Here is a 17,128-nt window from a genome sequence, read left to right as displayed (position 1 = left end):
GCCTCACCACCCTTTCCATGGAGAAATTCCTCCTGGTGTCCAGCCTGAAGCACACGAGACACTGGGCTGTGTTGTGCCAGGACCCCTCAGGCAGAGGAGTGTGAAATCCCCTCACTGAACAGTCCCAGCCAGAGATCCTCAGCTGTGATTTGCAGTGACATTGTTGGAATGCCTGTAATGTTTCTCCATGATTCCAGTTCCAGGTGTGCTCCTAGAGCTTGGCAGGGGAGTGTTCCATCTTCCTCACTGTCAGGGATTCCCTGAGCCTTAGGGAACAAGAGACTGCACTGACTCCTTTCCCTTTCTGTTTTTTTCTTTCTCTGTGTGTGTGTATATATATATATGTATATGTATATATATATATATATTTTTTTTTTATGAGAAAGGGAGTATGAAAGTAATTGCCCAGAGAAGCTGTGGCTGCCCCTGGAGCCCTGGAAGTGTCCAAGGTCAGGTTGGATGGGGCTTGGAGCAACCTGGGCTAGTAGAAGGTGTCCAAGGGATTGGAGATGATCTTTAAGGTCCCTTCCAACCCAAACCATCCTGGGATTCTGTGAATTCCTTCTTTATATTCACTGCCATGTCCTGGGCACAGGAGCTGCCCCTGGAGAGAAGAGGAGACTGGATTTACAGACCACTCCCAGTGCTGGGGGATTTTGCTCTTCACAGTTTTTGTTGTATGCCCTCTGTATTCAACTGAAAAAATGCCCATGGATGTTCTTTTAGGGAATTTGTTCATATCTCTTCCAATACTTGAAATCTGCCCAAAACAACTCCGAGTCTGAAACGTGGGTTTGTCAAGAACATTTTGCTTCATATTCGGGATCAGTTTTATTTAAACCTTGGTCCTGTTGGAGCTTCAGTGGCATCACTTGCTGTCCCCGTGAGGTTTTGTGCTACCAGACCCAAAATAACTAATTCTCGTTGTGGTCTCTGGTTCCAAAGCCCTCTGTAGTGCTCTGTGCTGGCTCTGGCTCTTTGATTTCTGGGCAAAGAGCAGCTCCTGTGCAGTCTCCTCTGATGACAATGAGAGCCTTATTTTAAACTTTATTTTAGACAACTCCACCAATTTCAGGGACAATACTCCTCAAATGTTATTGAATCAGATGAATTGACACAAACAGCAAATAACAAACTGCTCCTTAGCTGAGCAGGGAGTGCTGAGAACACCCCAACACTCCCCCCTGTCCCTCAGAGCGTTGTCCAAACCCTCCTGGAGCTCTGGCAGCCTTGGGGCCGTGCCCACTGCCCTGGGGAGCCTGGGCAGTGCCCACCACCCTCTGGGGGAAGAACCTTGTCCTGAGATCCACCCTGAGCCTGCCCTGTCCCAGCTCCAGCCCTGCCCTGGCTCCTGTCCCTGCTCCCAGCAATGACTGGAGGGCTGCCCAGGAAAGGGAAAACCCAATAAAATATTGTTTGATAAAAGGTTGGAACACGTAGAATACTTGATTTAGCTCCCACATTCCTGATCCCAAGTGAAAAACCTGTGTGGCCCCTTGATTGTTGTGGCAGCCCACGTAGAACTGGGCTGGGCAGCTCCTTGGCCCTGGATCTGTGGCTCTGCTCGTGGCTCATTTGCTGGTTCTGCCCATCAGTGCTCAGGGCTCACAATTCAGAGGTGCCCTGATGTGTTAGAAACCAAGCCAGGGCCGGGGTAACTCTGCTGGGTTGTATTTCTGTGCCCTCACACGGAGGATTTTATTCTCCCCAAGCAGACTCCTGGAAAGGGCTCAGTAGAAACATTGAATCATGGAATCACTAAGGTTGGAAAAGACCTTTAGGATGACATCCAGTCCCACCATCAACCCCCCCCCCCCCCATGTCCACCATCAGACCACATCCCCAAGTGCCACATCCACATGTTTTGAACACTTACAGAGGGGCTGATTCCACCAGGCTGGGGGGAATGTGCAGGTGGAGTTGTGCTGGTGATTCCAAGTTATCCATTGTCATTTCCCAGCCTTTTCCGACTCTGATTGTAGCAAAGAACTGCCCAGAGAAGCTGTGGCTGCCCCTGGAAGTGTCCAAGGCCAGGCTGGATGGGGCTTGGAGCAACCTGGGCTGGTGGAAGGTGTCCCTGCCCATGGCAGGGGGTGGGAACTGGGTGATATTAAAGGTCCCTTCCAACCCAAAGCATTCCATGATTATGTGATTAGTGGGATTCAGATGTTCATGAAAGTACTTTGGCATCCACGAAAAATGAGCCCTGACATTTCCACTTGGAAAGGAACCCAGTTTTTCCTCAGTGTTTTTATTTTAAAGACAAGAAAAATCTCAGTACTTGTGCACCTCAGGAAGAAAGTCCTTCCTCAGGAAAGTCTGTCCTGCACATTCTGCTCAGATTTGGGCCATTTTCCCCACATGTTTGTTGTTCAAGAGGAGACCATTTGTTGCAGTTCAGAGCAGCCCATTTGCACCCCAGCTGTCAAAGGAGCTGCTAAAATATTTCCTTGTTCAGGGTGTCAGTGCCTCCTCTGCCAGGCTGCTGGTTGGACACAGCCCTTCGAGCCAAGGTCATGGGATTCTTTGAACAGTAAATTCCGAAGGGAAAAAGAATTAAACCCTTGGCTCACTTTTCATGAAGCCAACCCTGCATGGGGAGAACTGGTTCTGCTCCTCAAACCTCTGATTTACCTGATACCAAAGAAACTGCTCTGAAATCAGACATTTACTGAACAGAACTGAAATTTGTGGCTTTTGCAATGGGCCAAAATTTGCTTCTTTTGGCATAAAAATGATAATGTTCCAGACCTGCTCTTCATTTCAAGCCAAGGTTCAATCCAGTTTCAATTGTCCTGAATCCCAAGGGATCATTATCAGTGTCTGCTGCCAGTGTGATCCCTCCCCAGCTTCAGAATCAGGGAGGAAACAACCCTGAGTGTCTGGATCTACTTTTCTGGGTTTGTCTGGTTTGGTTTTGGGGTGTTTTTGTTAATTTTTAAGTCAAATCTCTCATTCCCTTTTCAGGGGCACGGATTAGTTAAAGCAGCAGGTGATGGCATTCCATGAAAATCAGGGACATACATGAGGACCTTTTTAGTGGCACAGTCTGAGCTCCTGAGTTAATTCAGGAAGCTAAAAATGTAGTAAATGCTCCCTAAATATTAACTTTGTATGCAAAGAACTGGAAGAGTTGTCCAGGGTCTGATGTGTCCATAAGGAAAGTTTGTTTCCATGGGGAATATACTGAATTTTCCCAGACTTTGATGAGGGATGAGGGAAAGAATTAAACTGGAGAATTTTGGTGGTGTAAAAATAGTTGAAATAGATCATTTAAACAGCAAAACGTTTTCCCCCTGTTTGAAATCACCTTTGCTTTTTTTGAAATGTGTTGTATTTTATGCCAAAAAGTAGTAAAACTAGTCAAAACTGGAAGACAACATTCTGTGTTCCAGTCTCAGAAGAATTGCATTAAACTCACCTGAAAAGTAACAGCCTCCAGGAAAAAAAAGGATTAAATGTTCTGTCTAATTCGGAATAGAAAATAAAATTTGAGATTGTGGAATTTGTACAAAAGTTCTCCCATCTGGACAGGAGGTGATTTACAACAATTGAAGGACAAAGCTGATGGAAGTGAGAGCTTAGTGAAACCTTTTCCTGTGCTTCTAAAGGAGGACAAACTCGACCCCTTTGCCTTGGCCTGGAAATTTGGGAAATCTGAGGGGTCTCCAAAGACCTTCATGGGTCTTCAAATATTCAGTCCTTCAAATATTCGGAAGCAATTTTTAATTAATTAATTTTTTAATTCAATTTTTAAGTGAGAAGAAGTAACTAAGCTCTGCAGCACCTTCTTGAGTGGGATTTCCCTGACTAGAAGGATAAAGGAGACTCTGGAATTCAGAGTGTCCATGAGCTGAGGGTTCAGGTGTCACTCCAAAGTGCCATCAGAGCGTTTTGGTCACTGCAGCTCTTCCCTAATCCTCTCCCCTCTTGGGATGTCTCTGCAGTTTCTTCCCACCACAGGAAGGTTTTGCCCCCATTTTTGTTCGCAGCCATCTGTGGGGTTGGTTTGGGCTCCGGTGGAACGACACAGCTCAGGGGGAATGGGCAGGTGGCACTGAGGGAGGCTTTAAAGCTTGGCCACCAGGGTAAAGTTCCCACTTGGAGATGGCCTTTGTTAAGGAAAGGTGTTCAAACAATGCTGTGAGTCCCCGGGAGGGGAAGCACCGCCGAGGTTGTGCCGTTCCCCCGGAACGAGTGACCGGGCCGGGCACAGCTCCTGGTCAGTGCTGCTGCCCCTGCTCCAGCTCTGAGGAGTTTGCCAGTGACCAGCAGTAAAACCCGGGATCCTGTTGTGTTTTCCAGGGTGTGCAGACCTGCACCTGCTGGACATGCTGACTCCCACAGAGAGGAAGAGGCAGGGCTACATCCACGAGCTCATCGTCACCGAGGAGAACTACGTCACCGACCTGCAGCTGGTCACAGAGGTGAGGCAGAGCCCCTGAATCCCTCACCTTTGGAACCAAATCAGCATTTCACGGTGCCAAACTACTGTGTGTCCCTGCCAGGCCTGGCTTCCTTGGATGAGATGTGTTGGACTGCCATTCATGTGTATTTATTTATTGAGAGATCCACGTGTGCGGGTGCAGCTCGTGTTGAGCCCTGGTGTGACCATCACCAAAATGCTGATGTTTGGAGTGTCATTTTAGCAAAGCTCCTGGTTCTCAGTGTGGATTTTTCATGTACAAGTCCTTAAACTGAAATGGGTGCCCTGAAAGGAAGCCCATTTTCCACGGCCACGGTGGCCCTGAGTTATCACTTACTGTGGTTTGCTTGACGTGTTCCAAGGGACATCCCTGATGTAGGAGAACATGGAATTAGCACAGACAATCCTTTTGACAGAGAAGCAAAGCCCTGTTTTGAAGAAGAGGTCGAGATAAGCAAACCTGAAACACCCTGAGAGAAATCAGAACTTCCATAAAAGAGTCCAAAGGAAAACATATTTCAGGTGTTTTATCTAAGAAATCCTGAGATCTTCTGCAGGAGACCTCTCTCTAAAATTCCCGAGTTTCAAACAGATTATCTTGATCAGAATTAACATTCCCAAGTTTCAAACAGGTTCTCCAGATCTGAATGAACACCACCAGCAGCACAAACTCAGAGTATTCCCTGTTAAAGCCACGTGCCCCTCACATCTCTGAGGTCTCCCCTTAGTCCCAGCTGTTCTCAGGGAACACAGTGGATGTCTGGGACATGGAGCAGGGTGGAATTCTGTCCCACTGAGGGACAAGTGCTGCCCTGAGGGCAAGTTTTCTCCCCTCCTCCCTAAGGAAATGGGCCAAATCAGCCTCAGTCACTTGGGTCATACATGTACATTCTAAACAGCTTCATTTTCTGACCCTCCAGATCTTCCAGAAGCCACTCCTGGAATCTGAGCTGCTCACAGAAAAAGAAGTTGCCATGATTTTTGTTAATTGGAAGGAGCTGATTATGTGCAATATAAAACTACTGAAGTAAGTTGGGTTTCCCCCCCCATACTTGGCAATGACAGGACCCTGGGCCTCTGCCCTGCTCCTCCTTTCAGCTGCAGGAAAACATTTGCCACGCACACAGATCAGAACCAGAAGGGCCACATGTTTCTCCTTGTGGGAAAAAGCAAAATATGGACAGTGTTTGCTGTGACTTTGTCATTGGGAAAAAACCAGCAGTTCTTTGCTGAGTAAATATTTGCACTTACTTTCTTCTTGTCCACGTGCTCCAGAGGGCAGACCCTGCTCTCCTCTGAAAAGCAGGATTTGCCAAGGCTTCCCCCAGCCCTGTCAGAGACTTCTCCCTCCTCTGTCCCAGCCCACACCCACTTCCAGTCCTGTTATCCATGGATGCAAACCAAGGCACAGCAGCCTCTGCCTCTCTTATTCTGAGCTGGCTGATGCATTCCATTAATTAGTGTGGCCTTTAATTAGTGTAGGGTTACAGCACCTGAATGTGCTGACGGGGGAGAAGCAGCACCACCAGAGCCTGGTTCCCCATGGATTTGTGTCCAGAGGACCCCCCACCCTTCCTCCCAAAGGCTCCAGCTGCTGCAACCCCAACTCCCTGCCATGAGACTCCACTCTTATCCCTCCCTTCATTCTTTGTGGCCTCTGATGGATCCAATTCCTCCCTCAGCCATCCCTCTGCTCCAGCAGGACACAGGGAATGCTGTGGCTGGTTTGCAGGCTGCTCACCTGGTCACTGCCGGAGACACTGAGCGAGGCTGGAGTTAAACCTGGATCTTGATAAACAGGAGGATTAATAAAGTCCATCTTTTCCCTACGGAGCTGCTCATTTGCACTGAACTCGTGGGGATTTTATACCTCTGTGATATCTCCTGTTTTTCATGAACTTGTGGGGATTTTATACCTCTGTGATATCTCCTGTTTTTCGTAAAACCTTTTGAAAATGGCCCCCGAGTTGAAGAGTTATGGCAGCGACAGAACAAACGACAATAAACCTCCTTCCCTCAGGAAACCAGGCTAAGACCTGGAGAGGCAGCTTTGAGCTCAGAGCCATGGTTTTTATCCCTCCCTCTCCCACACGTCTGTCCCTCTCTTACCTTCCTTTTCACATGGGATCTGACCTGGCATTGCAGGGCCCTGCGGGTGCGCAAGAAGATGTCCGGGGAGAAGATGCCGGTGAAGATGATCGGGGACATCCTGACGGCCCAGCTGCCCCACATGCAGCCCTACATCAGGTTCTGCAGCTGCCAGCTCAACGGGGCCGCCCTCATCCAGCAGAAGACGGACGAGGTGCCCGAGTTCAAGGAGTTTGTCAAAGTAAGAGCGGGGGCGGCCCCCGGGAATTCGGGAATGGACCTTGTCCTTTGGCTGAACGAGGCCACGCCTGGAGTGGGGGGTTCAGTTTTGGGCTCCTCGCTTGAGAAGGGACACGGAGGGGCTGGAGAGTGTGCAGGGAAGGGAACAGAGCTGGGAAGGGGCTGGAGCAGCAGGAGGGGCTGAGGGAGCTGGGGGGGCTCAGCCTGGAGCAAAGGAGGCTCAGGGGGGACCTTCTGGCTCTGCAACCCCCTGACGGCGAGCGGTCAGGCCTTGGAATAAGTGTCCCAGGGAGGTGGTGGAGTCCCTGTGTCTGGGAGTGTCCCAGAGGTGTCTGGATGTGGCCCTTGGGGACATGGATTAGGGGTGATCCTGGTGGTGCTGGGGTGGGACTGGATGATCCTGAAGGGCTCTGCCAGCCTTGGTGATTCTGGGATTCTTACCCAGACAAGGCAGGTGACGATCTGTTGGAAAAGCACAAGGAATTCCCCTGTGCTGTCCTGCGAGCTCAGCCCAGATTCAGCCGAGGATTGGTGCTCATTCATTGCCTTTTCCTTTCTTGGAGGAGCTCGTTTGCCCGGGTTTAAACCACGTGACTAACCAGGTTTTACCTCTCTGGTGTTTCAGAGGTTGGCAATGGATCCTCGCTGTAAAGGAATGCCACTCTCCAGTTTTCTGCTAAAGCCTATGCAACGGGTAACCAGATACCCACTAATCATTAAAAACGTACGTCCTGTGCACACCTGGGGGGTTGCTGCTGCTTGGCTTAGAGCTTCAGTACAGGGGAGTTCCCTGTTGGTGTCGGGCTTTGTCACTGTGGGATGTCTGATGTGCTGGGGAATGGGGGGGTGTCCTTTAATATTTGATCCAGCTCCAGAAAATGGGGTAATTCCTTGGGCTTCGGCACAGCTCGGTGTTTCCATTTGAAGCAGAGGTGAGACTTGCACCCAAAGAACCACGAGGCAGTGAATGTTGAAGGAAAACTTCAGATTCTGATAACAGGAGTCAAGCTTGTGCTCAAATTTCCCTTTCCCACAGTGTCATTCCCTCCCCATAGGCTGGGAAATGTCATGGTGGGGAAGCCTGGAAGCCAAATTCCTGCAGGTGCCCATCCTTTGACACTGCTGGATAACTTACAACCCTTTCCTAACTCTTATTTGCTGCCTAACACTGACCATCCCAAATAATGCCACTGAACTTGGCCCAAGGCTTTCCAAGGAAAGGGCTACAAATTGGATGTTGGCATTTAAGAGATTCCTTATTTCTGTGTTTGGCTGGAATGTGTGTCCTTGTGTCAGAGGAGTCAGCAGTGTCCTGCTGCAAAGGCTGTGCAGGCAGGGATTCATTCCAGCTCTTCCCAAATAGTGTTTGTCTCCTATTTCTCACATCTGTCCAGGAGGGAAAATATTTGGAAGGTGTTGCCTGGCTCTGACAGAAATAAAGCCCTGGGAAGGAAGCGTGGGGTTGACAGCACAGATACAGCTGGACTGCAGGAGACAGAGGAGCCTGATGATGTGTGTTGTGTCTCTGCAGATAATAGAGAACACTCCTGAGAACCACCCTGACCACAGCCACCTGAAGCACGCCCTGGAGAAGGCCGAGGAGCTGTGCTCCCAGGTCAACGAGGGCGTGCGCGAGAAGGAGAACTCGGACAGGCTGGAGTGGATCCAGGCCCACGTGCAGTGTGAGGGCCTCTCCGAGGTAAACCAGGGCTCCCCAGGGACCTGCACACGTGGGCAACCTGGGAATAACCCACAGCTCACTCATGGCACTGCATCCAGGGCAAAGAGTGGGACTGAGCCAGTCTCACAATCCCCAGTGCTTTGTTTTCCCCCTTCCTTGTCTCCCTCCCACTCCTGCACGTGACCCTTTTTGCTGCTCGTGTTCTTGCCTTCCCCATGGTAGATCCTGCTTTGTTGCCTGGCTCTGGACTAGTCCCAGGTTCAATGCTGCAGTTTTCAACCACAACTTTCCACTTTCATAGTTCTTTATAGCACAGTGGTTGTGGAACTGCTGTGTCCCATCCCAAAGCTCTTCCTGACCATTTTGGAATGTTTTAAAAGTGATCACAGAACAGATTTTCTGTGGTAAAGCCTTGTGTACGTTTGAAAACCCAAGAATACTGATCAAGTCTCTCTGGAGACTTTACAGAGAGAATCCCTGCCTCCCATCCCGTGTTATTTTCCCAGGTAACATGCTAAGTTTCACTAGAAACTGTAATGAAAACATTGTGCCTGTATGTCCTGCAAAGTGAGGGGGCATGTTCTGATGGCCTTCCTGTGTTGGTGACAATAACAGAGGCAGACAGATCACAACTTGATTTTCAAAGTATGCAACGAGTTGTCAGTTCTAGAAGGTAAAAAAATAACAAGCACCGGTTGGTTTACAAACTAGAAAAAAATTGTATTTCACCTCAGGAAATCTGACTGTTTTGGGAGAAAGATGAGTGTTACAAGGTCAGAAGGGTCAAAGACACATTCAGCTGTGGGACAACCACTGCCTGAAGGAAGGTGGCTGCTTTTTTCTTCTGTAGGTGATGTCTGGCCCTAGAGCACCAAATCTGTAACCTGAAAGACCCTCTGGCTGCTTCTGCCACAGTAACTGCAGCAGCAGCAGCCTCAGCTGGGGGGAAGGAACAATCCAGCCCTCCCCAGTTTCTGTCTGAGGGGTTTCCAGCCTGTCAAAGGAGCCAGCCCTGATCCAGCTGCCCAGTCAGTGAGGGTGGTAAGAACTGTACCATCCCCTGGTGAAAATAAACCTGGAAACGGCGCTTTAGGGAAGGGCCACACCCTGCTCATGTGATAACAACCCCTGGGTGGGGCTGTGATTCTGCCCCTTCCAGTGTCAGCAGCTGCCCGGGGTTTGGGGCTACCTGGAATTCTTTTGGGGCGCTTTGGGGGGTGAAATTCAAGCCCAATTTGAAGTGCAGACCTTGTGAAGGAAGCCCAGGCTCCGGAGAGGCCGTTGGCAGAGGTGCTGCTGCTCCTCCAGGACAGGTCCTGGTGGGCTCAGCTCCACTCCCAGAGCTGCATGTGCGTGGGGAGGGGGCACAGATGCTTTTGGCTTCTCCCCGAGTGCCCAGGCCGTGCCTGTGTGATGATGGGCCGCCCTAAAGTCACTTCTCATGCAGCCTTTCCTGACCTGCACTGCTCGTCCTGCTCCTCATCCTGTGAGCCGGCTCAGGACCAACCCAGGACTCAAAACTGTATCTGGTCTCTTTCAGGGGGACCCCGATTGTTTCACTTTATACAGTGCGTTGTTGTTCTTCTTCTACTTTTCGCAGCAACTCGTATTTAACTCAGTCACAAACTGCCTGGGACCACGCAAGTTCCTGCACAGTGGGAAGCTCTATAAAGCCAAGAGTAACAAGGAGCTCTATGGTTTTCTGTTCAACGACTTCCTCCTCCTCACTCAGATCATAAAACCTCTTGGCTCCTCGGGCACAGACAAGGTGTTCAGCCCCAAGTCTAACCTGCAGTACAAAATGTACAAAACTGTAAGTACCTCTCTGGAATGGGGCCACGTGTGCAGGGCAGCAGCTTCATGCTGGGGATGTGGGCAAGACCATCCCAGAGAAGAGCTTTGAAAGCTTTGGAATACGCTGGGCATTGCTGGGACTGGTGGGGAGAAAGTTCATGTGCTTTAGAGAGAAAACAAAACATGCTTTTGAAGTTTTGCTTGGACAGAACTCTCCAGCAAAGGGTCGCTTTTGTATCAGGCAGCGACGGGGAGAGCGCTGTTCGCTGCTCTCTGTGGGGAAGGAGGGATTGCTGTGCTCCAGGAGCCCGCTGGCTTCCTCCAGGACAAGTGTTTCCAGGCTCTGGAGGCACCTCTGTCTTTGCCAATTTTTAAAATTTCCCCATTATCCAATCTGCAGACAGATGGGAGGCAGAAGGGCAGAGGCACCTCAGCTGAACCTGTTGTAACTTGCTGTGTGTTGAAAGCGCCTGCTCAGACGTTGTGCAGTACAACTCTGGCTTTGCCTGATGTTTTACAGCCCATTTTTCTAAACGAGGTACTGGTAAAATTACCCACAGACCCTTCTGGAGATGAGCCCATCTTCCACATCTCCCACATTGACAGAGTCTACACCCTGCGGGCTGAAAGCATTAATGAGAGGTAAGAAGGAGTCTCCAAAGGCCACGTCGGGGCTGAATTTGTGAAGTCTGGTGCAAGTGGATGGTGGGAATGGTTATGATGGAAACTTGCAGAGCAGTCTCCAAGCAGTTTCTTTTACAAGACTGGAAAATTCCCTCTTCTTGGGAATATGGTGACAGTCAGTATATGAAAAGCAGGGAGAAATAGTGATGTTTCCTGAATTCCAGCAAGACTGAAACATCTGGGAGGGTGGATATTTAGGCCGTATTTCACAACATTTTATGTTAATGTGAAGAAGCCAAAAGATGCAATTGTGCCTTCTGCTGTTACCAGCTGTGTCTGTGCAGTGACAGCATTTGTATGGCTGTTGAAGGATCAAGGAACAGGTCAGAATTAGAATCTGAAGCAAAACCTACCAAACTAAACCCAGTGAGTTTATCTCGTTCAGTTCAGACTGGAAAAGTCAAAGGAAAGGCAACCTTAAAACCTGAGCTGATGGGGTTTATCTCTGGTGAGCTTACAGAGAGAAGCCTACACTGATTTATACTGAAAAGGTTTCTCTTCCCCAATGTAAGGTCTTGAAAGGTAACTTTTGTTAAAAACTGAAAGCTGGAAGTGCAGCAAAGCCCTCCCCACAGTGCAGACATTGTGTTGGTTGTGCCAGCTGGGAAATGTCTGGTCCTGAAACATTCTCAGGCACAAAATGTATGAAACATCTTGAGGCTGTGGCTGCCCCTGGATCCCTGGAAGTGTCCAAGGCCAGGTTGGACAGGGCTTGGAGCACCCTGGGCTGGTGGAAGGTGTCCCTGCCCATGGCAGGGGTGGCACTGGATGGGCTTTAAGGTCCCTCCCAACCCAGACCATGTGCTCCTGTGGAGCAGCAGCTCTTCATTCCGGGTTCAGAAGCAGATCCACAGCTTTCAGATTTCCCCATGTTTCCTTGGCTCAGGTCTCGGGCTCCCTTGTGTGTCACAGCAATTCCTCTAAACCCTTGGGGTCCCTGGGGAGCCCTTCTGCCACCCTTTTCCTCTGTCAGTCTTTCCACTCAGTCTCTTCAGGCACATGGTGTGATTGTTGGGAACAGGACTCAGTGATCCTTGTGGGTCCTGTCCAACTCAGGATAGTCTGTAATTCTGATTCTTAAGGATGAAATGATTCCCCAGAAGGGCCCATAAGACACTGTGCTCATTCACCATCCGTGTACCCCCCAAGTTATGTTTTAAATGTCCCAAGGGCCAAAGGATTTTAGGATGAAACCTCAGGGATCAAGGTAAGGGGCCACCTCTGCAACCCAGGTGTCTTGTACCTACTGGCTACAAGAAGTTCATTATAATAAAGCAAAGGGCTTGGTGAAAGCAAACCTATTCTTTCTACCTTTTGGTTTCTCACCAAGTAGCTCCTGCTTGTGGTTCTCTTGAGCTTTCTTTGTGTGGTGGGATCTGCTGGCTTGGGATGGTTCTGTTTCAGCAGGTGCTACAAATTCCAGGAAGATCTCTTCCAGGCAGAGAGCTCTGGGACAGCAGAGGCTGGGGTGGGGCCAGAGCCTGGGCTGGGAAGGAGGGACAGCTTTAGTTTTCTGCCTGCTGTGCTCCGGCAGGGAAAAATGGAAATGGCATTTTGCAACTTTGTTTTCTCCTTTCCTTCTGAAGGACTGCCTGGGTTCAGAAGATCAAAGCTGCTTCAGAACTTTACATAGAGACTGAAAAGAAGAAGAGGGAAAAGGCCTACTTAGGTACAGCATAGGATGAGGGGGTCTCATCTTTTGTGGAGAAGTCCATGGGCAGGAAAATCCTTTGATGACCTTTCTCTCTCTCCTGTTTCACCGCAGTTCGCTCGCAAAGGGCAACAGGCATCGGGAGGCTGATGGTGAACGTGGTGGAAGGCATCGAGCTGAAACCCTGCAGGTCCCATGGTGAGTGCTGGGCTTTCTCAGAACGTGCTCCATCAAAGGGACATTCCCACTTGGCAGCCTGACTCTGGAGGAGGTTCTGTCCCAAACACGGCTTTGCCCAATGCTGTGGGTCTAACGAAGGTGAAATGTGCAGCAGTGACTTGGTGCAGCTCAGCTGTTGTCCTGCAGTTGTCCCGCGTCAGGCATTTGTTTCAGGCTGACTTGGTTCCCACCACATCAGCCATATCCTAAGGGATCCCAAGGCACAAAGTCCTGCAGGGAGGAGCAGAAGGTGCTCAGCCCCCTGCGGAGCAGTGTGTTCATTGTGATGTTCATGGAGTTCATCCCAAGGGCAGTGAAGCCAAGGTCTTTCCCACCCCAAGGGCTGTAGGAGTGGAAGGAGATTGAGGACGAGGATCACACTGTTCTGTTTGTCCCAGGAAAGAGTAACCCCTACTGCGAGGTGACCATGGGCTCCCAGTGCCACATCACCAAGACCATACAGGACACCCTGAACCCCAAGTGGAATTCCAACTGCCAGTTCTTCATCAAGGACCTGGAGCAGGACGTGCTCTGCATCACGGTGTTCGAGCGGGACCAGTTCTCCCCGGATGGTGCGTAGGGGCTGCCAGAGGGATTTTCCAATCTCTGCTTTGAGGAGGTGCATTCCTGCTGACAGAAGTCATAGGGAATGGGTTGGGTTGAAAGATGGTTTTTTAAGATACCCCAGATTTGAACCCCTTTGCATACTGGGAGATGGCTCACCCTTGCTCCCCGGTGGAGTTGTGCTGGTATCAGTGCAAAAAGAATCCACCTCTCTCTGGTTTTTGGGAGTTCCTTTTCTTGTGCAACTTGGCAACAACCAAAGTGTGATTTGTAGCTCTGCTAAGTCTCCAAAAACTCTGGATGCTGTTTGCAAACAGATTGATTCCTGCAGGAGGAAGATAAATGCCTCCAAGTTCCTGTTATGTGCAGGAACAGTGGCAAAGGTGAACCCAGGATTCCAAACCCAGTAGAATCATGGGATGGTTTGGGTTAGAAGGGACCTTAAAGATCATCTAGTTCCACCACCTTCCATGGGCAGGGACACCTTCCATTAGACCAGGTTGCTCCAAACCCCGTCCAACCTGGCCTTGGACACTTCCAGGGATGGGGAGTCCACAGCCTCTCATTCTAGTTTCATAACCTGGGATGAACGTGGAGCATCAGCGAGTGTATTTTGGAGCCATAATCTCCCAGGCAGTGTTTGGATAGGACTGGCACTGCCCTGGCCAGCACCACTTGGCCCGGTGACCTTGTTCTTGGCTCTGTCATCTCCAGAGGGTTCACACTCGAGTTTAACTGTGCAGCAGCTTTTGGCCTTTTTCTAACACATCATAAAATCCAGAAGTCACTGGAGTGAGGCAGCTGTGAATTCCGTAGCGGGGGTTTCCACACATTTACTTGGAATGCTGCTGCTGTGTAACATGGTCTGGCTAAACCCTCCTCTGTGCAGCTTGGCAGCCTTTGGCCCTTGTCAAGGGCAAAACCAGAGTCAGGCTGAAGACTCGTGTCTTCCTTTTGTTGCGTGGGGGGTGGAAGTTTAGTTCCTTCCGCAAACCCCGCTTGTGCCGTTCCTGAGCGCTCCCTCTTTTTCCTTCCAGACTTCCTGGGCAGAACAGAGATCCGTGTGGCAGACATCAAGAAGGATCAGGGTTCAAAGGGACCGGTCACGAAGTGTCTCCTCCTGCACGAAGTGCCGACGGGAGAGATCGTGGTGCGGCTGGACCTGCAGCTCTTCGACGAGCCGTAGGAGGGCAGGGGCCGTTGGCGTTCGGTCGAGGTCACCGCGGCCCGTCGGGGTCTGCGGGAGCTGTCACAAGGTCCTGGCTGGTGTGGCAGGAAACCACTGCTCGCCCTTCACACCTCCGAGGGTTATCAAAGCAAACAGGAACATCTTTGTGCCTTGATAATTCTCACTGAAAACACGAATCCCGGTTTAGTGAGGAGATCTCCCTCAGTATCTCAATGTGGAACTTGGAGTTGGTTTCCTGGGTGGATGAAACAACCCTGTTGTTCCTTGTAGCTCCAGTGGGAACGGCTGGCAAACCACAGAGGTGGCTGTGCTTGCTCCAGTTACCCTACTCTTGAATTTCCATGGAGAAGGCAACGCTGGGATGTTTGGGAGGCTTTCTGCAGGGTTTTCCCGTGAAGGAATTCTGTGCCTATTGCTCAGCAAAGTGGGGTGTAAATGGGACGTGAATGGAAGGAGCAGTTTCGCAGCAAGAAGATCTTTGAAGATCTTCATGATGGTACTGAAAAGACTTAGAAAATAAATAGTCTATATCTATAAACAGAGAAGATTCTATTAACAAACCACTTCATGACTTGCATTGCCCCTGAAAATAAATGATGTCCAGGCCTCCTGCACAGAGATGAATTGCACTCCAGAAGAGTGCACCCCCTCGGTACCTTTGGAAGTTGCTGTTGTCCACAGGACTGTAAATGTTGGCACAGGAAGCCAAGGGTTAAGCACAGAGCCCTGCTGTGTGTGTCCTGCTGTACCACTTGGATACTCCTTTACTGCTGCTGCCCAGGTGGGTGACCTGTCACCTGCAGTGGGGAAGAAAAAACAATCACAGCTCCAGCTCAGGAAGGGAATTCCCACCCCGCAGAGTGTGGTTTCAAAGCAATCAGTGGTGCCCAGGTACTGGCCTGTGCTGGGCTCACCTGTGTGGGACGAGGTGTGATGGGAGCGGGGCAGCAGCTCCCAGAGGTTGGTGGCTGTGCTGGATGTGAGCAGAGACAGAGCTTGGGACGGTGCAGAGTGGGGAACCCCAAAGCCTTGTCACGCTGGGGAGCGCCAGGGCTTCCCTATCCATTGGCTCCATGGACACACACGTCCAGGCCCACATCCCTGTTTGGCAAAGCCCCGGCTCCAAGCGGGCACTTACGTCTGGTGTCCCCGGAGCACCCGCGTAAGGGCTCTGCTGAGTCTGGACTCGAGAGGGAAAAGAGCCCCGAGAGTCAAATTCCTCTTCGTTCTGCTTGGATTCATTCTGTCCATGCCCTGCCACGCATCCACTGGTATTTTTGTAAGGACTTCATTCCGGATGGGAGGTGCCAGCCTGTGTCATTCGCATGTGAACGTTCTCGTGGAGCCTGTTGTTGGGTTTTGGTGTTCCTTGCATGTCCTTCAGTCCTGGTTCCCACCTCTCCTGTGTTGGTGGTGTTCTCTAGCACTACAAGTCTTATTGGTTTCCATTAGGAAATTAGGATATATCCATAACAGGTAGGTAGATCCGTATGGTAATAAGTGTAAACTGTGCTGGGAAGTGTCTGTGTATTATAATTTCCTAAAAGACCACTGTAATGTTTCAAGCAATGGGAAGAAAAAAAAAAAAAAAAGTATGTTGGAGGGACAACAAAGTTTACATTTCATACTTTTCAGAATCGCTTTATTATTTATTTATTGAAGATAGTGTAGAATTTTGTATCAGAAATGACAGACATACTTATGTATTTTTTGAAACAAAACAGAGATACACACTTTAGTTAGAAACTTTCAACTGACCACGTTTTAGAGGGAGTGTAACTTCCTAGGCATGCATTTGTTTACCACTAACTGGCTGAAAACACGATTTAGAGAACTTTAAGTTTCTATTTTTCAATGTTGTTAAGAAAATTGTTTCAATTAAAATATGTAAATAGTACTAAACCCATGCTTTCCTAATTCCATATCAAGACATTTTATGAAATATAATGTATATGAAAATACACATCGTTGTGGTAGGATTAAAAAGAAGTGATAAAATCTATTACTGGAGTAACATTAAATGTCATTGTCTAACCTTTGATCGCTGTCCTAATTTTACTCAGCTGCCAACAGGGTTTCAAAAGTAGCATCACTTTTTGCTGGGATCATTTCACCAGCATCAATGACAGCAACACCTGATTAGACAAACGGGGCAAAAAGCCCGTGGCTGTAACACAGAAACCCTGGGCAGGTTCTTGGAAGGAGCCCCAAAGAGCTGGAAGGGGGGACCCTTCTCTGCAGACTGGGACCCCTGACATGGGCGTCCTGGAATCCCAGATTCCTGGACTGGTTTGGGTTAGAGAGGAGGATGTCTGTGGAACAGGCGTTTTTAAACTGTTTTTTTTTTACTTCTTATTTTTTAGCCGACTGCTCCTCTGAGCCCCGGGGACCCCCAGACCCACTCCCCACACCCTCAGGATCCCTAGATCCGCTCCCCACACCCCGGGACCCCAAAACCTGCTCCCACACCCTGAGAGCCTCCAGACCCGCTCCCCACACCCCGAGACCCCCAAAATCCACTCCCCACACCCCGAGACCCTCAAAACCCACTGCCCACACCCCGAGGACCCCCAGACCCACTCCCGACACCCT

The 17,128-nt window shown here is 49.8% G+C and overlaps 1 protein-coding gene across 4 annotated transcripts in view; it reads left to right on the top strand.

Annotated features, from left to right (window-relative positions):
* The window catches only part of ITSN1 (intersectin 1), a 100,111-nt gene extending 83,536 nt beyond the window's left edge, over nt 1-16,575 (top strand). For 2 of the 4 annotated variants that reach the window (XM_064647162.1, XM_064647159.1), the window contains 11 exons: nt 4,306-4,427; nt 5,347-5,453; nt 6,572-6,755; nt 7,380-7,478; nt 8,286-8,453; nt 9,976-10,248; nt 10,750-10,871; nt 12,500-12,582; nt 12,679-12,762; nt 13,182-13,355; nt 14,385-16,575. In XM_064647162.1, the coding sequence (XP_064503232.1) occupies nt 4,306-4,427; nt 5,347-5,453; nt 6,572-6,755; nt 7,380-7,478; nt 8,286-8,453; nt 9,976-10,248; nt 10,750-10,871; nt 12,500-12,582; nt 12,679-12,762; nt 13,182-13,355; nt 14,385-14,533 (1,565 nt within the window). In that variant the 3' untranslated portion in view covers nt 14,534-16,575. The remainder of the gene's footprint in view (nt 1-4,305; nt 4,428-5,346; nt 5,454-6,571; nt 6,756-7,379; nt 7,479-8,285; nt 8,454-9,975; nt 10,249-10,749; nt 10,872-12,499; nt 12,583-12,678; nt 12,763-13,181; nt 13,356-14,384) is intronic. The other 2 variants (XM_064647160.1, XM_064647161.1) reach the window with 2 other exon arrangements.
* Nucleotides 16,576-17,128: the final 553 nt, after the last annotated feature.

The sequence above is a fragment of the Pseudopipra pipra genome, chromosome 2 (assembly GCF_036250125.1).
Source record: "Pseudopipra pipra isolate bDixPip1 chromosome 2, bDixPip1.hap1, whole genome shotgun sequence".
Classification (NCBI taxonomy): domain Eukaryota; kingdom Metazoa; phylum Chordata; class Aves; order Passeriformes; family Pipridae; genus Pseudopipra; species Pseudopipra pipra.
This window is presented reverse-complemented; position numbering and strand designations above follow the sequence as displayed.